The sequence below is a fragment of the Platichthys flesus genome, chromosome 10, assembly GCF_949316205.1.
Source record: "Platichthys flesus chromosome 10, fPlaFle2.1, whole genome shotgun sequence".
Classification (NCBI taxonomy): Eukaryota; Metazoa; Chordata; class Actinopteri; order Pleuronectiformes; family Pleuronectidae; genus Platichthys; species Platichthys flesus.
Genome location: NC_084954.1, coordinates 16,374,282 through 16,396,657, shown reverse-complemented (window position 1 = coordinate 16,396,657; position 22,376 = coordinate 16,374,282). Strand labels below are relative to the sequence as shown.

The following is a 22,376-nucleotide window of genomic DNA, read 5'->3' as shown; positions in this document are numbered from 1 at the left end:
TCCTTAATATCAAACCAGTTTATTTTGAGGATGCCCAAGTTGACCACTGTTATGCACCTTTTGAGGCGACAGTAGAAAAATAGATTCAGTGAAACTAAATGCAACTTAATATCAATCTACAAACATGTTTTCTATGATAACCATACAAGTACAGTGTACCTGTTAGAGTTCAAACACAAGCTGTCACACATTAAAGATGGTTCATTTTCCAAAAAAAAAAAGGTGCTAGATAACACTGTACACAAAACGAGCTACATGAGTTTTCAAAGAACTATTTGATGCAGGCTGGTAAGCTGGTAGAAAAGAGCTTGCATAGACATCAAAGTCACTTCTCCAATAAAAGCCCAGCCACAGGCGGGGGAAGGCACTGACTTTTCTACAGCAAAGAGCAAAACAAGGACTTTGATCCAACGGAACATTGTCCTGGAAATAAAACAAGTACCCAACATGAACATGGGGAGGAATCTGGAGTTTTGCATTTTTTCCCCATGAAGCAACCTAGATGGAAAAGTTATTTTCCTGCTCGGCAACTTCATTACTGCTAAGCAGGGAGCTGAGATCCTCTACATATTCCTGTGATTTTTTGAAGTTGAGGAAAAGTGGAAAAAAAAAAAAGGAAAAAAAGAAAGACATCTCTACAAAACATGGGAATCCACACCACCTACGATACTGAACAGACTGCTCTAGATGCGGAACATTTAAGAACGAAATAGATTCAGAGACACAATCTTTTTTGTTTTATACCACACATTCTTAGTGAGATTTCATGACGAAAAGACAAAAGCACACAGTGTTGTCCACTACAGTAAAAACACAAACCTTCAAAGACCACTAAAATGTGATAGAAGCCATTACAAAAATCCATCGGAACATGTGGAACTCAGTTCATTATATACAATATCCATTGGAGATATGAGCCCGCAATCGCCAACTTTTCTTCAACGTAAGATTCCGTTTGTTCGAGATTCATTTGTTCCTTTTCCCTTCAGCTAATAAAACAGGTGGCTCTTACAGTGCAACGATGCGCGTATGTGAGGTTGTGTGCCAGCTGCTGGCTGTAACAGGCTTTTGTGTGTTTACTTGCAGGGTGTTGGAGCTACAGCTGCTGCGTCTCCATAACAGTATTTCTTAACAGTATCAACACTGACTGTGCTGCTCCAAGGTGTCCCATGAGGTGGTGAGACAGAGGCCTGATGTATGTACATGGGTTTAGCGTTTAAGGTTCGAGTGAAATCCACCTCCGCCACCCAGATCTTTGCAGTGAAGGCGTCCACAGTGAGCAGAACAGTCATATAAGCTGTTAACAGGGGTTTGCGATATAATGACATCATACTTAATTGAATAAAGAGAGCTAAAAACGGACTATTCCAAGCACTGGTTAAGGCTTTAGATTTGATTTTTTTTTTCCATACTTCGGGGAGCTCTATCACACCGACCACCACTCTGTGCTAATGGTTAATCATCTCAGACTCTCTGATATGTACAAACAGACCTGACTAAATACGGGAGTGTACAGTACTGAGATTGTCTAAACACCTGTGTGTATCAAAGATACATCCTTGGGCAAACACACACACGCACTCACAAAACACCTGCTCCAGTTGCAAAACCGACAAAATCCCCCTGCAAAGCATTTGATCAATGTACGTCAGTTGCCATGGCACCCCTATATTTTCTATTGCATCTCGGTAATGAACCAGTCTGTGGTCCTCCTGCCCCCCCCACCACCAGGCTTCTGCTTCTAAACTAGACACTGCGAGGCTATGATAGCTGAAGCCTGACACAATTATCAGACTAGGTTACTGGAGAAGGACAAGCTCTGATGACCTACTTCCTGTCGGATCAAATTCCTGCTTTGTGTGACCAAGCCCTGGCCCATTACCCATCAGCACTGCAGCACTGTAGCCAGGAGAGGGGAAATAGTCAGGTGGGTCGCTATAGGCATGCTACAAGAAGAAGTGGAAATGCAAGTCATGGGAGGAAAGAGCACAGCCGGACATATTTACATATCATTTTATCACAATAGTCTCGTCCCAGACTCTGTGCCATTGTTGGCTTGTGTAAATTGAGATTCCAAACCAGCCATCTACCCATTCAATCCTGAAAAGAATCGAGAGACAGCCGAGCTAATGAATGCAGTCTTTGTTAAACCATTGGTTCGTAACTGAGCTACAACTAGTGTTGTGACCTTCTCATGCAGGATTCACACAGCACAGAGCCAAACTTTCTTTACAATCGATCTCATCCCAGTAGAGCCTGACTCATCCTCTGACCCAGCAGGCTCACAGAGATCGTTTCAGTTAACCTACAGCTCTTGCCATATTCTGACTGTGTGATGGATGGCACGATGTGAAAGAGGTAGGACAAAAGTACGGATCCTATTAATAGCAACTATCGGCCACACCTTTCCCCTGCTCCTGTCAGAAACACACACATACTGTATACGCAGGCACACGCTTAGTGCTTTGCCGTCCACTATGATGGACAGCCACTCATTACTTTTTCCCTTTTCTTAACTCAACCCCTAGCCCTCCACTGGGGTTAAAGTGCAGATTTCTTATAAGGGTAGTCAGGCTTGCTGGGTGACCTGCGGTCTCTGGCGATCTCCTCGGTTACACTGTTCCTGTGAGGTTGCTGAAGTGGACCCGATGATTCTCCAGCGAGAACCATCTCTTCCGGGGCGTCTCTAGGTCCTATGTGCCTCGCATCGTAGCTGTCCATGTTTCCACTGGGGGATCGTAAATGACCCAAACCATGAGTCAGGTCCGTCTCATTTGATCGCCCCCGGGGAATATGACCCATCCTGGGCTGGGCCCCAGAGGGACTGGCGAGGACTCCATCATGTCTCTGAGAGGTCATACTGAGGACATCCAGTCGAAGTGGGTCGGCGGCAGAACGTCCTTGCATGTGGCCCTGGGGCTGAGAGTCAGAAATGTAAGGAGGTGGATAGGAGCTGGAGGGGGTGCAGCTGTGGCTGTAGAGGTCTGGTCCTGCAAAGGAGGGCAGAGGGTGAGCGGAGGTTGGGGTCGCAGGTCGGCAGGAAAAGTCATACAGGTCAGGGAACTCGGCTTGAGCCTCCAGCTTGGGTTCAGGAGCGTGTCTCTTGCAGGAGTGGCCATGTCCAGGACCGTGGCCATGGCTGAGGCGGACAGAGGGGCAGGGCCCATGGGGCAGATGGTGGCCTGAGGGGCTGTGAGGGCTATCTCTCTCCATCTCCACAATGTGCTGCTCCCTCAAGGACATGACGGAGACACCCAGTGCAATGTCAGGCATGAACTCCCTCATAACGGGCTCCATGCTCATCTGCAACAGAAAAAATACAAATGTGATGTTACCTGACAACTGTGCTGCTGATGATCCAAGGCAAAAGCCTTACCGCTGCATTTGAATAAACAAAAACGGCACAAAGAAGCTGGGAAGTAGCACCCACACTCACCGCTTGCTGGTCTGAAAGCAAAGCTCGGCCCATGGCCTGCGGGTTGGTGCAGTCTGGGGGCATGGCCCTGGGCACAGAGGAGTACTCTGAGCTGCCATGCTTGGAGGCTGCATGGCGCTGGATCAGGGTGCGGTTGCAGGGATAGGAGAAGGAACGGGTGGGGGCCGGCATGGGAACGCGGGGTCGCCAGGCACCCTTGAGCTGAGCATGGCTGGGTGTGGCAGGGGGGTGGTACGGGGGAGGTGGAGGAGGTAGGGGTGGGTGGAAGCCAGCTATCCCTTCCAGCTCTGTGAACATGCTATCCATGGCTGGGCTGCTGTTTACTCGACAACGACCCACCTGGCGCAGAGCAAGGATTGGACTCTCGTCTCCGAACCGTTCATCGGGGAAGAACTTGTACGGGTTCTGAAGGGACAAAAAAACAAAACAGGCGCTTATGAGATCTTTATCCATTGTGGTTCTGTGAAAAGAAAACCCTATATTTTAAAATAACCTTCCGTCAGAGGTTTTTGAAGGCCAGTGTCTATATGCTGTATTCCTGAGATACGTCAATGTCAGTCTCACCATCAGCACAGACAAACTCCCCCCCCCCCCCCTTCAACCCCTCTAACCCCTGGTGGGGACAAAATTCTTTGCTTTCTGCTGACCTGCAGTAACTCCGTGGCTCCGTCTGCCAGACCGAACTCCCTCAGCACTCGCAGCTGCAGCTCATAGCTGACGGTGGCTCCTTCACCACAGTTGAGGGCGTACGCTCTCTGGACCTGCTCCGTGTGTCTCAGTTCCTGCAGCCTCCGGATCATCTCCTTCACCACTGGCAGCTGAGGCACTGAAAGACACAAGCAATACAAACACATTCATTTGATAATTCTGACATGGCTCTGTGCTACTGGTAAAATCTGAATTGGATAATGTTGGTTAGGATATTTCCAGACCATAGTGGCCTTTGTGTCAACCCTCTGGTCACACCTGAACACTTACCTGGGATTTCATTGGCCACGACCGACGGAGCGTTTGATGAATTCCCTGCCATTTGCTGGTGGTTGATCATGTGACAGCACTGAGGCACGGCGTTGTTGACCATGTAGAGTGTGTCGGGGACGTTGGACATGCGCACCAGTCGCAAGCGCACCAGGTCCGTCTGCTCCACCATCATTTCATCAAGTACAGACTGAGGACAGAAAGACAGGGGAGGAGAAGTGAGACCAAAAATTCTGAAATAAATGAATATCTTCTGTGCAAATCAAGGACATGGAGAGGTTTTGCAAATTAGTTCCACTTCACTGACACTTAATCTAGTGTTGACTGTCTGGTTTGTGTATGTTTTCATAAATATTCATGGCCCCGAGACCTATAAGTGAATAGGAAAGGGTGCATATTGACATTTGTTTATTTCAGTCAATATGATGGAGCCAACTATGGTAGAGGTGTGTGTATAGCAATAGCTGGGTTTGGCTGGTCTTTAGCACATGAGAGCTGAGAACAGGTCCACAAACCAGTCTGTCGTCTTCTTCCTCTTTTTTTCCCTCTGACGGAAGCTATGTGGAACTAAAACATGTTTCCTCTACTTTCTGCATTGTGTTGAAGCTACATTAATCACATGTGACCGAGCCATACCTTCGCTTCCTCTACGTAAGGAGAGAAGAGGCGCGGACGCACGTAGATGCCTGCGCTCTTCTGCCGTAGCCAGGCATTGGCTTTCCCCCCCTCGGCTGTGGGCAGCATGTCGGAGGGAGGGGTGCTTATCAAACCCCTTTTAAGCTGTGAACAGGATGAAGAATGAGGATCAATGCTCTGTCTGAGAAAGGTCACAATGACGAAGGTGCACACTGCAGCTGAAAAAAAAAAAAAAAAGAGGGGGAAAAAACGGGAGCACTGACCGCGTCGACGAGGACGTCACTGTTGGGAGGTAAGATGTGCTCAGTTCGGATGAAGGGCAAGAGGGGAGACAGGATCTCTCTAAGCTCCTCCACATCCAGGTCTCTTCTCTTCACTCCCCTCTTGTTTACGCTGTGAGCTGTGCCGCTCAACAGGTTGGGCTCTGCGTAAATGAGGACAGGAAGAGCCATTAGCCGCTTTTTAAAATTATGCATATGGCCTTGACTATTTATGTAACCATGATTATGCTTTTATCTCAACCTGCTGGCTATTTTGGTTCACGGAGGAGGTTCAATTTAGCAAATTAGGTCCAGATACTGTATTTCCTGCTGTGTTTTTTGAGCTCTCTTAAGTAGGTTGCCAGCGCTTAACATATCAAATTATATGACTATGATGACTAACCATAACCATAAATCCTATACAAGAGAACCGCTTACCAGGTCAGAACACAATGTCATATACAATCAGTATGGAGCCACTTCTGCTGACTTCCTTTGAAGGGTTAAGTTTGGCTCTTTTTTGAGATGCTTTTAAGAGTATTTTGGAGGCTCTGGTGAGAGGGTAATTTCCTCAGAGCCATTAGGGGGGCTGCTCAGAGGGTAATTATAGAGTGTATTATCTTACCCCTGTCTGCCATCCTCTTAATAAGCTGCTGCTCGCCCCACTTAACAACATACTTGAGAATGTCCTGTTCACTCGCCTGTGAATGAGAGCAAGGTACAGAGAAAGAGAGACGGACGGACAGAGAGCGAGAAAGAGGACAAGGTTAGATATTGTAGAGAACAAAACGGGGACGCTGTTAAATGAGGCTAAGGTGAAAATACAATATGTTCAGGCTTGTGTCGGTGCGCAGCTCCGGCCTAGCTGGTTTGTTTGAGTAGCTGGATTACAACACTTCCCCTCAACCATCTGGTCTGACGTCCATGTAGTGTGGCAGAACAGATGACAGCGCAGCTTTGATTAGGGCTGTGGCTTTGAAGGCATTTCTCTCCAGGGTATGGTGTTAGCTCAACTCTGGAGACCCTTAGTGTGCATGTGTGTGCGGATACAGTGTGTAATTGAGTTAATGCATCTGTGAGTGGGTGTGTGTGCGTTGACTGTATTTTTTTACCAAGCGATCACTGTGAACAAGTTAGACACCCATTACTGAACCTTCACGCCAGAAAAATGAAATGAAATGCAACAGGGCGCCAGCAGACTGACAGGTGGTGTTGCGTGTCCTTACCTGCAGGTAATCAGACTGAATTGCGCTGAGAAGGTGCTCTTTACCAAGCTCGTAGAGAACATCCGAAGAGACAACCTGACTGAACTCTTCACAGAGGAAGTGCATGGCCTGCCTGTGGACCCACTTGGAGCCGTACGGCTGGGAGCTCCACTTCAGGATGGGGACGAGCGAGTCCAGGGACAAGCTTTCCACGACGATGTCCTCGCAGCCTGGGAGATCAATGACATAAAAAATACATTTAAGCCCTAATATTCAATCAAATCTGTTTATGGGCACAAATGTATTATAATGTTCTAACAATATGTCCAGATAGTAAAGTCTGAAAAACAAAGACTTTCAACACAACAAATATTGGAGTACAAGAGGTGATCCTTCAGCCACTGGCAGACCGTCAGTAGTTTTGACTTGTATTCACTGACCCAGAGACTCCTGTAGCTCTACATCCTCCCTGCTGCATTTCCTAAATCAGAGCACATACCAGAACAGCAGGCAGCGGTTTAACTCTGTAACACACCAACCCGCAGAAATGCCTTTGATACCTTGATGTGTTTCAGTCTCAAGCTGCCTCCTCTTAACCTTGATACGGTAACACAACAGCCCGGGGACATGTGCTGCTGCTGCACAAGCATGCACACTCTGCAAACTATGTACACACGTGTGCATAAATCAAAATTGCAATGCGAAGCCACAGAAAGCCCAGGGCATTGTGTACCTGCTTCTCTGTCAATACACCAGCACTCAGACACATATTTCACTCAGATGAACATATGATTGGTTTGGCTAATTCCATTCCTGACAAGCCTGAGCGTCAACTGGCTTTGATTCTTTGTCTTTGTCTGATCAATGATGTTTAATACAAAATGGACATCCGAGGAGATAAAGCCAGACTGACTGACGTCTGGCCAGTGCTGTTCTCAACTGAAATACAAGCTTGCCAACTTCCTCATTCCAGGCCACCCTGTCCATCAGCTCTTGGGTCAGTAGCAACACTCCTCAGGGAAACTCTTATCTTAAACTAGAAGATCTGAGCTGCCTTCCCCGCCCCCCCCCCCAAACCACCACTTTGAAAATACACTCTGGGAAATTGGACACCACACTTGAGAGTGTTGACTCCAGCGAGGCTTTTTCCTCTGAGAATGAGGCTCCATATCTGTTCGAGAACAACTCACACGTCCTTTAGGATGAAAGAAGACATGTGAGCATTAATATGCATGCATGATACACATGCATGCATTGACGCACATACTCGTGCTGTAATGGCAAGTCTGAAAAATGCAAAGCAGACGCCCGCAGTGTTTTAAATGAGGGTTGGAAATCCTGCATCATTAAGGAGACAGATGAGTTAAAATGAGGACCCAGGCACTTTGCCTTTTTTTTATCTGCTGGAAACAGACTGGAAGACGGAATGGATTCTCAACATCTGTGCCTCTTTCTCCGCTGCTCCATCCCTGTGATGTCTTGTCTTCTAGAAAGTGCTTTAGCTTGTTCCAGTCTTTTACCGTTGCATCTTAAACCCTCTTCTAAAAAAGGCAGGCACACATGAACAAAAGGCGGACCAACTCCCCCACTTGGGACCGGTAGCGAAGAGAAGCAAACGGCTCAGCTTTGTGTGAGCCCATTCGAATTCACAGTGACAGTCAGTCTTCAAATGCAGCACTTTTGTTATGAGGTAGAGATTAGGATCAGCATCATATCTAATACCAACTTGCCTCTACTTCTCTCCACGGGTGGCACACCGCATTCACTGGAGTGTAGCAGACGGACGAGAATATCAACACAACAGCGGGAACAGCAACACGCTGCACACGTCTAACTTTAGAGGACGTATGCATTTTATCTTGTCGTTATTATTTGGAGCTCTGTGGTTAAAACCATAACTGCTCTAAATGGCCTGTAAACAAGCCTGTGCATGTAAATCCCGTGTGATGATCGCTTAAGGACTTGGCCTCCAGTCAACACACAACACACTGAACGCAGCGGCCAGTGAGTGAGCATGGAGGGAGAGAGGTGCAACAGCGCACACACAGACTGAATACACACCAACTGGCATCAGTTCGGTGATGCACTTGAATAATTAATAAGGCTTTTAATATTGGTTGCCATTTGAGTGAGATGGACTCATAAAGGGATACACGTATTGAGAATTAATAAGGCAGAATGACAGAGAGCTTAACAGCTCTGCGAAAACCTCCACAAGCCTGAAACTTTGTGCAGTCAGAGGGCAGCCGTCGAGGAGCACGGGAGAGGGAGGACAGGGTGACGGATGAGAGGGCGCTCTCCTCATGATACCCCTGACATCAACCTCTCCGCTGCCTCCTGAAGAGACGTGGCTGCTACTGAAAGTTTCCAGTGGTGGGATGGACTTTGACATAATTCTTGTTTCACAAGCCACAGTTGGCACAGTTATTTTGCAATTTGGAGTGTGCGGGCTTCACGATTCAAAATGAATCACAAGAGTTGTAGATAGATTGCAAATATAGTAATAACTGGACTTTGGAGCAACAGACAAGGGGAAGAGAGGGGACTTGGATAAAATGACACCGGGTCAACCTCAACCATCTCGCTACATTCCACATTGAGGTTTCATGGGAACTGTTTAGGGGCATGCAACACAGTGGGAGAGGGAGGAGAGGGGATCAAAATATCCTGCAGTAGGGGATCGTTGAAAGGGGGGATGGGAGGGAAGAGGAGGTGATGGTGTGTGGATATGACACTATTTGCTTTCTTGCAGGCTTAAGCTGCCGAACTGACCCCGAGAGTGACACTGCTGCTTGGGGACGGGAGGTGGTGTCTCACCAGCTGTGTGCACTGTGTTAGTGTACGGTGCAACTCAGATCAGTGCACAGGTCTTATAATGGTTTGAGCCGTGGCTCTATAGTAAATACAGCGATTCAGCAGATGTCCAGAACTAATCCTGTGCTTCAAGAAATGATACTGGCAGATTTTCTACTTTTAAGAGCATTATGTCGTAAAATGTGTTTTTGTTTTTATACATTTATCTTTAAACAGCATACATGCTGTCGTCATCTTCAAGCTCTAATATTCACACAACCACACCCATAAAGATAGCAAAATATACCTTATTTGTCATAAAAATGTTAGCACAAAACAGACTTTGTGCAGGTCTGCAGTATCTGCTGCTTAGTGATGAGCCTATACACATGTGTAGAATTCAAAACTAAATGAATAAATCAACCTGCCAGCAGAGCATTAAACACTGTGTGTGTAGCTGCAGCTACTTCATAATAAAAGCCTTTCAGCCACAGCAAATCCGATGAAAGGAGATATCACTGGAGGGCTTTTACTGCGAAAAGGCTTCGATCAAGTGGTTTGACTCACAACAAACAATGATTGAGGGCATTTTCAGTATGTTTAACAATATTGGGACTTGGTGTTAGAAATGAAAATGATACTGTTTTGATTCCATTACGCAGCATGTGGCAGTGAAATGATGATAAATGCCTCTCATATCACCATTTCACTATCTGACAAACTAATTCCCCTCATTGGGGCTCAATGAAATTTAAGATGGTTATAGGATCTTAGTCACACAATCTTGATCCACAGTCAAAACACCTTTTTTGGTGCATTTGAAGTAGGCTGATTCAAGCATTGCACAGGTTATTCTGATATAAGTGGAGCTTTGTTAGGTGTGTTGGAAACTGGCCAGTAAAATCAGATATGCCGCTCTGGACGAGGTGAGAGTGACAAATTGAGCGGCTCATTTAACTTTTGGCATGTTACTCAGGGTCATTCTGAAACGGTGAGTCAAAAATCCAGTGTCATGCGAGTAAAGATAGACGAGTGACAACGTAGACGACCAGTGACGAGGTGTTGACATGAGCTCAGATGCACTGCATGCATGAGACAGGACGCTTACTGCCCCTGGAGACTCAGACAACCCTCCGGTCTGTAACAATCTGCTACTGGCAGCCGCAGCGTCAGCACTCATCACAGGCAGCCAAGATGTTTAACACTGGACTATGTGCTAACATATGCTAACATGTGCAGAATGTGCCTTGAAATATAAGCTAGAAATTTAGGACACAGTGTGAGACACATATTCAGTGATTAGAATGTTATGAGGTATTATTTCCCAAAAAATCTAGACCGTTATAATGAAATTCAACTCGTATTATCAAGAACATGGAAACAGACACTATAATGATGACAGGCCAGACAAATTAACTTGGAAATTCACAATGAAGGCTATTTAACTATATTACCACTGCTCATACTGAGGGTTTAAAGCGATTCGTCCTTGCTGAGAACACAGTAGCGCTGACAGTTTAATAAGTAATCAAACACTACTAAATTGTGAGATGGATTGTGCTCCAAAATTAGAGCTGGACGGTTAAACAAATGTATCAAAACATTATGAATCTGTTACTGTCCTAAATTAGGAATAACGCAATTTTAATTAAATGACAGGAGCTGTGTAAAGCATTAAATTAGCCATTTTAACATGGCATTAACTGACATTAAAAAGGACAAACATATCAGATGTTAACCAGCATTTAAGAGGAAATACATTAAACAATAATATCAGTCATGGCCAAAAGGGTAATCTGATAGCATGTCTTGATTTAGATCAGCAGTTATACTCACAAACTAGTGTAGACAATGTGGCTGTGATCACGCCATGTCTGAAGAGAACATCTTTTTTTAACTTGTCATGTGCTGTGTTTGTGTGTTATAAATGTGTGGGATTATGACCTACCTTGAGCCAGCATACTGAACTCCAGGAATAGAGCGATATGGTAGAGTTCCATCGCCTCCTCTGTTCGGGTGCTGGCCCCACGGCCCCCTGACACCAGCGCCTGCACCTCGCCAAGGCTGCTCGCTGAAGGACTGCCCCGAAGCACCAGCCCGAGCTCCACCACATCGGTGTACATGCAGTGGAGAATAACCTGCACATATTTGCGTGGGATGATGGACTCATCCAGCACTATGCGGGTTGGTGTCTGCAACGTGCGCTCCGTCATTTCCTCCCCTGTGCGGATGCGTCTCTGCAAAAGGTTTCTGAAGAAAGGGGAACGTGCTGAGAGGATCGCCTTGTGTGCCCTAAGGTCCTCGTCTGGGGTCCTGGGCCCCCCACTGCATGCTGGGCCCGCTGTTGGTGCTGCAGCCACAGCGACTCTCTCATTGCAGCTCTCTATCATCTCAGAGTCTGAGGAGAAGCTGAGGAGCGCATCGTAGTAACACATGTAGTCGAACAAGCCCTTCATATCTGCCTCCAATGAGTTGGGCGTACCAAATTCCTCACTGAGCTGCACCAGTACATCCACATTCTGCAGCCTGGTATCCTCGGCTCCCCCCACTCCAAACTCCCCAGTGTACAGGTAGTGAAGCAGGGCAGAGAACATGGGCACATCGATGCCGGCTGTCTCAACATCCATGAGAACTTCTGCTCCATAGCCAGGGGATGAGGAAAGCAGACTCTTGAAAAAGGGGCAGCGGGCAGCGAGGATGGCCCGGTGAGCTGGGAAGCAAGTACCTTGGAAGATGAGGTCCACATCTGTGCAGTACTTGTGCTGGTAAAGGGCGGCGAGATTCCGCTGCAAGCTGGGAGCCTCAGCACGTGCCAGGCTGGCCTGGAAGCTCAGCTCCTTGAGGGCCGCTGTGCCCTCATACTCCTCCACCAGGGCGTTTGTGTCACGGACGTCCCATCCTGACAAAAGTTCCCGCATCTGCCGCGCATGATCTGCAGAGCGGCTGGACTTCCTCCTTTTGATGAACCTCCGTTTAAGGGTAGCTAGACCGAGGCTCTTCTTCTTCCTGTCTGCGGGCCGCTCATGGCCGTGCTCCAGGCTGTATAGCTTTGACTCCCAGCCATACCCCTGCTGAGAGTAGGATGAGGTCCCTGGAATGAAAACACATGTGGGTTAGTGTCACAAGAATTTGAGTTTGTGTATGAACGCACAATATTATTAACACCGGGTGGAAGTAATCTGTTTACTTCATGACAAAACTATGGTTGTTTTGATGATGCATGTTCCCTGATACTGATACTATTTTAAAAATAGTCTTTTGATGAGACGTGAAACTTCATAACTCCAACACCATTTCACTCTTGAGGACAGACGAATAGAAACACTATCCGTCTCTGGCACCCCTGTTGTATGGCCAGCTCTGTCAAGCCAAGAACACATTGGATCTGCATCTGCATCTGGATCTGGTTCAACAGTAGAACAAAACAGAACCCCTTGCTTTTGTTTTGTTTCAGACCACTAAGAACCAATTAGCTCAGAGAAGACTTTGTCCTGCTTTGCTCTTCTCGGTGAATGCGAGTCTATTCACATAGTTGGGTCCACTCAATTACACAGTTATCTTTGGCCTGAGAGACGGGCCTCAAACGTCAGACAGGGTTCTGCCAAGGGGATCCTCTCTGCCTGCCCTTCACTCAGCATCCATCAGTGTGACCCAAATAGTAATTATTCTAACACTGAGAATCATCTGTGGCCCGGGCCAGCTGAATCCAGCAAAGCGCCGAGCTCAGAGAAACCGCAGAGGTGTCAAAAGGCTAGGGAGATAATTTGGCTTCTTTAATGATGCTTTACAGTAGAAGTCTACAAAATCCTCAGACCCAAGCCTTTGAAAATGAAATTAACCTTGTTTTTTCTCATTGTTAAGGACAGACTTATTTGAATCCACCTTTGAAGCAGTTCTACTAAACCCTCTGGCAATGGGGGCTGCGGGGAAAGATTTAGGGACAGTAAACCAGAAACACTACTTACATCCAATCATTTCCAGCTAACAAATACACTAAGCAATAAATTATGTATAGCACAATACAAATAGCATGTGTAGAAATAACACGCAATCTTATATGGTAGACTTTTAGATCAGTGCATGCGAGTAAAAAATGTCCACAGCAGCTGCTGCACTCCACAGGGGGAAGAATCAAAAGTTTAAAAAAAAGTCTTTTGTTCTCTGAAAGATGTGAGAATTCAGACAGATATATTCCAGTTATGGTCTTTCTGACAAAGACACCAACGCTGTTCAAATCTGAGGCTCTGTAGCCATTGTACCAGTTAGGTGAAAAGTCAGTCTGAAAATCGACCCGACACCAAATACTTGATGTGATTTGGGATATTTGCCCCTCATAACACTTCATAAAATCCATAGAGCTGGGAGATACATGGATGCATTGCTTTTTAAAACACAATTGAGTCATCTGTACCAGTCAATGGGCCGGTTCAAGAGCTCTCTTGGACGAAAAGTATTCACCTCTTGCAGCATTAGTTGTCATGGAAGCAGGTTAATCAAATCTGAAGTGTGAGTATGGCTGTGCCAGGCCCTCATTATGTGTTTCTATCACGGTAGAATTGAGCCAATTTGGATTAAGTGAGGTAAATATCTCATTTTAGAAGAGAGTGGGAAAAATCTTTTTCAGGCTTTTCGGTCAACAGAGATATTTTAATCACATGCTATCTGAAAAAAACGGAATGATTTTTTCAGAATTTACCTGTTTAACAACGCAATGTGACTAGAGAGGCACTTTGAGAGAACTTACCCCCACCAAAGCCCAGCAGTCCAATAATGAAGCCACATTTGAATTCACTAGATTCAGATTTTTGTTTGGATTTGTACAAATTTGCACAGACCTAGAAAAATAATAAAAAATATCCTTGGATCCTCCCCCTGATTCCGATCTGCACCAAAAAATGTCATTCCCTGAAGCTTTATGCTACTCATCCAGTAGTTTTTGCACAGTCAAGCTAACAGACAGACAAACAAGCAGACAAAAACATAACTTGTTAAAGGTTCAGTGTGTAGAATTTAGTGACATCTAGAGGAGATGTTGCATATTGCAACTGAATACTCCTCACCTCACCGTCCCCTCCCAACCTAGAAAAACATGGCAGCCTCCATAGAGAGGATGCGCTACTGATGTAAATATGAAGTATTCAAATATAATGGTCTCCTTCTAAAGTAAAGAAAACAACAATTTGTACAATTTAGATGAAACTCACTCAGGAAAACTTCCGTAAGATTATCTTATATTTCTGCCAATAGATCCCTTTCACCTAAATCTTACACACTGGACCTTTAACCTGGCGGATATTATCACAGGAAAAAAAACCTACCTATAAAAGTCTGCTGTGCCTGTGCGTTCCCCCCCGTGCGTTGGGAGCATGAGTGTGGATAGCTGGACCCATTTGCACCCATCCTCACTTCTCTTCACTTGCTATTCGGGGGTCCCCCCTCTTGCTGAGTCATTCTGCTCAGACGGCGTACTCCTGTCAGTCCTCAGTGGTTGGTCAGGCACGGATCCACTGGAGCATCCTCAGAGCCCAGGGCCCAGTCTGCCATGCCTGGAGGAAGGGAGGAAGAAGGGAAGAGAAAAGAAAGAAAGGTAAGAGAGATGTTTGAGCCAGAGGCTTATAACATTTTTTATGTTGCTGACTAACATCTCAGAGGGATTAGAAACCATGATGAGTTTGGACAGTTTGTACTCTGTCAAAGATTATGAATGGCCAGAGGCATCATAGTCAAGGAAGCTGTAGAGAAGCTTCTACACCGCACAGTTTCAGTGAACAGGCCTGAAATGCTCAAAATGTTTTCCAGAGAGATAGTCTCCATCTGAGAACTGTGTTTTCAGGCTCCTATCTGTAAACTTCAACAGTGACTTAACGGAGACTTCCTCCGTTGCTTGGCACTCAGGAAACTCTGACTGGCAGTTTACAACAAATCTAATGCAGATGTATGTTGGTTTGTGTGTGAGGCACAACCCAGTCTGACTTTCAGCAGTGTGTATGTGTGTGTGTTTGTGTATGTGTCTATGCACTGTATAATTACACTGCAATTTTAGAGACAATTCATTGAGCAAGGGCGGATCAATTAAAGCCAAGCGGCTTAGTTTTACATTCTCATTAAATTACGATTAAAATTCATCTCCAGGCCATATCTCAAACTGCAGTTTTATTCCGTTCATGCGACACAGATAGGTTCATATAAGCTGTGATGGTTGGGTGCTTAACAACATGGTTTTTATGAGAAATGCCATATTTGAATGCAGTCCGACTGACTTTCCCCTTTACTTAGAGCCTGACTGATTTATTGATTGGCCGACAATATAGGCCGATATGAGCCTTTCAGAGACATATCAGCATTTATGTTTGTGGATTTACCTTTCCATTAAATACATTCCGTTTATTTTCTTAATTAAAGTTCTGTACATTTGGTTGTACTTGTGTTTTCTTTTTCTTTAGCATTTAATAAAATATATCTTTTAACTGTAAAATACTAAGCCTTATCGACATTTCTTTGCCATAAGGCTTTTTAAAACATATACTGGTCGATATTGACAGAATTTCTTTGCTTCCCAATATCAACATCAAACCCTTAAAATGCCTATCGGTTGGTATCTGCCTTTAATATTTCTGGTTGTATTGGTCCATCGCGGCTAAATGAGCATGACAGATAAATTGGACTTTTAAGATTATTTCATTAATGTGATGAAGTACTTTGATTTGTCATATATTACCAAAAATATTCCTATTTGGTCAGTGTGTCCTTTTACAATGTATGAATATGTGTCACTTTCCGTTTAGCTGCTTCAGTGACAGTAATATTGTGCACGCTGGCTCACAGCTACACTCTAACGTCTTACAGGGAGACCTGAACAGAACCATTATTAATGCTACGAGTAACACATCTGCTTTTCCAATGACTCAAAATATCTGCCAACATGGTTTAAATTCACTTGATCAACAAATAGTTAGGTACCCTGCGTATACCTTGATAAAGACTTACTCCATGTTGCACACTACATGTGACTTTACGTGACATTATTCAACAAGACATTTTGATATTATTTAGGTTGCAGCTAATTAATGTGGTTGGTTGACCGTAGTGAAATTCAAGGACGGAAAAATCTCTATGCAAGATAGAAATATAGGTGAGCCACCACAAACAGCTCCATATGGTCATTTCAGCGCTCATCTTGCCAGCCATGACACCAGCCAAGGCGCTCCCAGTAGGTTTTTCTGCTCTGTCCTTTGTACTGTCACACTCTCTGACCAAGCAGAATACAGGCCACCTCATTAACTAAGCATACTGTCAACCAACTGAGATGATAATTACCAACTGACTCATTTCTACCAGGATGTAGATTGAAGATCAAAACTATCATCTATGAACAAGAGGGACAGCTTCTCACATTGCCATGGCCCTTATATCTTAACTATAGCATTGCATAAATATGCCCTGTTATACACATCATTAAGAGACTTGGAAACTCTCATGGCTCCAGACCTTTATATGTTCATTTCCACATTTCTTCTCTCTTCTCTGTTAAACCAGACACAGAAATGGAGTGTGATGGGGGGGTGGGGGTCTGTTTTATATCAGCCCGCTGGTTTTTCCTGCCAACCATACTAATAAATCATTGTGTCTGCCCCTGTAGAGCTGCACTCCACAGCCTCCCAAGGGTTCAGTGGAAAACCACAGCCTTTTACTCCACGCACACAAAATAGTCACCAAGCAGTCACACTGGAGCACTTCCAATAAAAGTGTTAGTTGATCTTTATTTCATAAGACTGCTTTAAATAAGCCCCGTCTTCACAGGGAATGCATTGGGACAAAATTAGAAATTGAATTTGAATATGTAGGAGAGGAGGGAGCCCTTGAGATATATACTGTCTTGTTTACAAAGGGGGGTGGAGGGGAGGGGGGGAGGAGCACAGCCGAGGCAGGATAAAACAAAGCAACCGACACATCAATTGAACAATATGCTGACTCCCAGATTGGAAATCGCGCCGGCTTCCACTCATTTAAAAAACGCGGGCACCAAATTTAACTGCATCTGCAGTGCAGAATTCTAAAGGCATAATTTAGGACAGCTATTTCCCTGAGACCTGATCCACACTGTTCAAAAATAAGCATCTCTAACCACAATCTCCCTGATGCTGGGCATTAAGACACTTCTCTGCCGTTTAGTACCCGAACACTGTGCGGCTGCGCTGTGCTCGGCCGGGGAGCAGAGGAGGGCACTGCCACAGACGGAGGGGGGGAGACAGACGCTGGGCGAGCTGGACTATGCGTCCCTAATGAGAGGTGACAGGAGACACTCCCTGCCCCCTCCTATCCCTCTCTCTCTCTCTCTGCACACACATTCACACACAGACATATGCATCCTTTCAAACTGCCCACCTTTCCTCAGACCTCAGGATTATTTTTGTTTTAGTTATATCCGCCACTTGCAGAGGTTTAAAAAGGACAGAAACCTGCAGCCTCCCACAGACCATTACCATACAAACAGGCTTGGCACCAGCACATGACCGATGTATTATTCAAATAACAGTGAGGGCACTTAATCAATCATTCATGTGGATTTCCTCATTGTGGCTAGAGACCGGGGAAGAGGCAGGTATCAGGGTCTCCTTTCCTGTCTGCAACCCCAAATGTCAGGAGGATGTTCTTACTATCCCAGAGAAGACCTTTACAAATCATTCCCCTCCACCAGAGCTCAGCCAATGTAAAGCACAAAATCAACTCTTTGACTCGATGTGAAAGACGCAATGAAGCCAGAATGCCATGACATGACTTCCAACAACCAGAAGCCATGTGAAGAACTACCAGGGCAGTGTAGCACATTATTGAGAAATTTTAATTTCTTGCATTTCTGGGTGCTGGGTAACATTTCATGAATACAAAAGGAACCTGTATCTATTCTAGAACAGTGCAAAGACATATCAGTGTGCTCCACTGGCCCTACTATGAATGCTGTGAATGAAATGATGAAATCAACACCTTCCAATAGTTATCTATGTTAGATTCAATGACCTAATCTTCTAAAGATGAGTAATTTCAGTATCACAGTCAGGCCTGAATAAAAGAGCAGCAACGGCCGGAACAGTGAAATGCTGTGAATCCCTATTGGTCCATTGCTGGCATGTTATTATCACATGTGGTCTTGTTGCTCTAATCCCAGAAGAAACATTGAAGCTACTTACTGGACTCAGACAAATTATGTCAAAGAATACCTTGCTATAATAGCAGTTTATCATAAATTTAGGAGCATGTATTAAAGACACAAAATCTGTTAACGGATCTGTAGGGAGAGGTGGCGATTATGTGTTTTGCGAACCAAGCTGGACAGAAATGCTGCTTCAGACAGTAATTACAGGCCGTTGGACTCTTTGGATATCTGATACAATCAGAGGCGCTCTAAAATGGGTCATAATAAGCACTGCAGCGGTGAGCAGAAACCAGAACTTTCTAACACAGTGACCTCTACGGTATTGATGTGTCTGCACACATCCCACAGCGAGACGTGCGAGTGGAAAATGGACTGCAGGTGCGAAAATGAAAAATCCAAATTGCTCCCATGAAAATAATAATCTCATAAATTATCCTAAATGATAGCTGCCGAGACAGAGTTTAAGCGGCAGAGACGGCTGTTTGCCCCTGCAGAGTTTTTGACAACCAGGTCAATCAGCGTGATGGTGAATCAGGCCATTGGGCTTATTACAGACGAGCTGCAGGAAACTACAGGAATCAGAACGGGCTAGAAAAGGGCTACTGAAACGACAGAGACAGACAGAGGAAACAAAAGTACCCACAGTGATGACTCATGGTGGGCAGCCTCTGGATTAGCCTGTGTCAACCAACAATATGGACTGTAGTGCTGCATATTTGACATTTCACTGGATATGTTGTCAGCAGATTACAATTTCTTTTGGCTCTGGAGGCCATCATAGACAAACAAAGCAGTGGATAATATTACTTATGTTATTTAAACAAGCAGGAGTATAAACTTTTCTCTCGTAAATCTGAGATGAAAACAGTAATATACCTAAAGCGACAGAGGCTGAATGGAGGAATGACATTCTCAGGGTCTGCTTGCAAGCCAACACTGAACAGGGCCATCTTTTCAATGCAGAACTGTGAAGTGCGCACACACACACTGAGGACTGCACAAACACAGCCTGGCAGTCGATCTCCAGAGAATGAATGGCAACTCAGGAAACAATGAGTTATTTTAAACGAGTTGTCAATGCTCCTTGTTGAGTTCCCCGTCCAGCTGGCCAGGGTAAACAACACTCGGGCCAAAGTCCAGCTCATTCTGTCGCTCTGTGGCGAGTACTTGCGAGCTCACAGCCTTTTACGCCGGTCGTGGACTTCGGAGCATGTAACTCCAATAATTACATGTCATTTAAGCATGCCCTGCAGCACTGACACAAGTACTTAACCTGGTGAATAGAGGCCCACAAACACCGAAGAGCACAACAAACGCAACTTTTCCCGAGCAATAAACCGAGAGAGAAACATGCAGGTAGTTGTTTTTTCCCCCCCAGAGGAAACCAGGGTGTTCAGAATACTGAGTCCAACCAGAAATTCAGTGCGATTACTACAGGATTATCATCGTGTGCATATGGCTCCTCATTACTTAAACAGATGGCGATATTAACTAACATAGTGTAAATTGTTGGAGTATCTGCTTACCATAGCTAAATAAAAATATATTATTGGGTCGTGGGGCTGGCCAAAAAAACATGATAAAAAAAGTAATATCAGTCATTATTGCTAATTCTCACTATACATTTCACACCATTTATTCTAAGTTTAAAGACCAGTTTTGGTCCTGGTGAAGGTCGTGGTTTAAACTCCTTTAAGGGCAGAGAATAACAAACCCTTACTTACAAATCTGGAGTAGATCAATTGTGTGTTTTATCTCTTCCTTGGGATGCTTTTAATTATCTTGGGACCCTTCAGATGTATCCTGGGACCCTCTGAAGGGTCCTGACACTCAGGTTGGGAACCAGTGACAAGATCAAATGGAAAGACTCATTTCTTCTCCTGAAATTACAGAGAATAGAAAAACTGCTTACGTTAACTTAATGCGACCCAAAGTAAATGGAGCGTATTTGACGCATAAGAGCCACTTGAGGATAATAGCGCGTCATGGATCCATCTCTCTCTCTCTTCCTGGCGGCACATTAACCGACTGGAGTTTCATCTTTAACAGAACTTACATCAGGATACAATTTTCATATCAGGTAAAAGTTACATCTCCTTTTCAAGGGAAAAGAAGGACAAACGTTTCACAAATCGGCTCAATTAGGGTTAGCACCTTTTCACTGTGCTTACAAAATGCATAAGAAAAATATAATATTTGAACCTTAGATGTAGTACTGCTGATGAAAATCACACAGCAACAACCCTTGATGCTGTTGTATTACAGTTTTATAGCATTTAGGAGAAATAAGGGGGAAGAGGAATGTAGCCTGGGAACTAGAAAGACTAAATATATTTGTTTTATTTCACTGTGCTATATACATTGTTCACACTGGATATAATTGGGAATTGTATATATACTAGATATTATCTATACTGATCTAGCTATACTTGACATTGTTATACGGAATATTATATATACTGGACATTGTTCAAACTTGATATGATATATACAGTGCAATATATAAACTGGATATTGTTCATACTGGACAATATTTGTACTGGGCATTATATATAGTGGATGTTGTTCATAGTGGATGTTATTTTTCCTAGATATTATAGGCACCAGTAGAAATGAACATGACTTAATTTCACCAATAGACCCAGGAGTAGGCTGCAGCTCGCAATGGATGACAGTGAGTATTGTTGCCATAGCATATCCTATCAACAACTATCAGTCACAGGGGCAATAAACAGCAACATGTTGGCTCATCCACTCAGAGAAAACACACATCCACACTCCGCTTTACCAGCCGCCCGCTCTCACACACAGGAAATGGACGTAAACAAGGATAAACGCGTCAAGAAACCACTCGTTCGCAGCGGCTTTGTTAGCCTACCGTTACCGCGGAGCTATTGTTGGCTCTCCGGGGCGACTGGGGGGCTACTGCCGCAGCTCGGCGGGCACACCGCAGGTTAAAAGTGCTTGGACGAGCAGGGGAACAGCTCGTGGTCGGTCTGGGCTGGAGAAAATGGGAAGTAATGTCCAGATCTTTTGGCTAGACCCGAGCAAAGGGGAGTCGCGTTGAGCGCAGCCCTGTAATTAGTAGCATATCCTCTCGGTGGAGAAGCTAAAGGGGGGCAGGCTGCCTCCACTTCACCTCCGCGCTAAACACACTCAAAGCTGGAGGCGACGCAACTGTTGAAAGCGAGTGGATGTGTCCGGGTGTATTTACCAGAAGAGAGCGGGGCTTCGTGGATCCTCCTGCGGGGTCTGCTCGCGGTGTGATCGGGACTCAGACCCAAGTTGTCCCCGGCAGAGAGAGAGAGAGAGACAGATAGAGAGAGCGAGAGAGAGAGAAAAAAAATGCAGCTCAACACCTTCTTTTTCCAACTCCGCTCGTTACGCACGGATCGACGTCAACGTCCACATTTGATCCGGAATACGCGACCGCTGCCGCGCTTGCGTCGACTTCTCGGCGGATTTCCAGCGTTCGGCTCGAGGGGAAAGTGAACGAGAAGCGGGTTTTTTCCCCCTCGGTTCGGTTCGGTGTTTCCCCAGAGCAGCCTGACGCCTCGCTGGGAGCTTGTTATGGCCTATCCCAACCAGCGCTGCCCGCATCAAGCTACCTCCCGGGTCGACACGGAGCATCCGGGGACAGCCTTCAGAATTAAAGTCACAACTGGGCATCTGTGGCGCTTGCGCAATAAAATTAAAACATGAGATAAAGGTTGTTTTTATTCCATTTGTTTGTTTATCTGACAGGGACAGTGTTACAGGGTAGACAGTTTCTTTATACAGCCCTTTTCTAGTCACGATGATGGCTCAAACAGCTTTATAGCACAGCTTTACCATTCACATACATTCATCTGAGAAAACTGGGATCGAACTACCGACCTTTTATTTAAATGGGATGCATATGTATAAGATCACAC

The 22,376-nt window shown here is 45.1% G+C and overlaps 1 protein-coding gene across 1 annotated transcript; it reads right to left on the bottom strand.

Annotated features, from left to right (window-relative positions):
* Window positions 1–3: 3 nt before the first annotated feature.
* On the bottom strand, window positions 4–22,051 carry btbd7 (BTB (POZ) domain containing 7). The gene is made up of 11 exons (XM_062396684.1): window positions 21,677–22,051; window positions 14,627–14,854; window positions 11,257–12,399; window positions 6,537–6,745; window positions 5,936–6,011; window positions 5,314–5,474; window positions 5,051–5,194; window positions 4,415–4,604; window positions 4,084–4,262; window positions 3,437–3,841; window positions 4–3,303 (listed from the first exon to the last, which is right to left on the bottom strand). Exons 2-11 carry the CDS (start codon window positions 14,706–14,708, stop codon window positions 2,542–2,544), a joined length of 3,351 nt encoding a protein of 1,116 aa, XP_062252668.1. The 5' UTR covers window positions 14,709–14,854; window positions 21,677–22,051; the 3' UTR covers window positions 4–2,541.
* Between the last annotated feature and the right edge of the window lie 325 nt (window positions 22,052–22,376).

Coding starts and splice junctions, on each gene's coding strand:
- btbd7 (XM_062396684.1), bottom strand. CDS start 14,708: ATGGGTGCAAATGGGTCCAGCTATCCACACTCATGCTCCCAACGCACG. Junction 12,400..14,626: donor GGCACAGCAGACTTTTATAG/GTAGGTTTTTTT, acceptor TTTTCATTCCAG/GGACCTCATCCTACTCTCAG. Junction 3,842..4,083: donor GAGCCACGGAGTTACTGCAG/GTCAGCAGAAAG, acceptor TTGTCCCTTCAG/AACCCGTACAAGTTCTTCCC.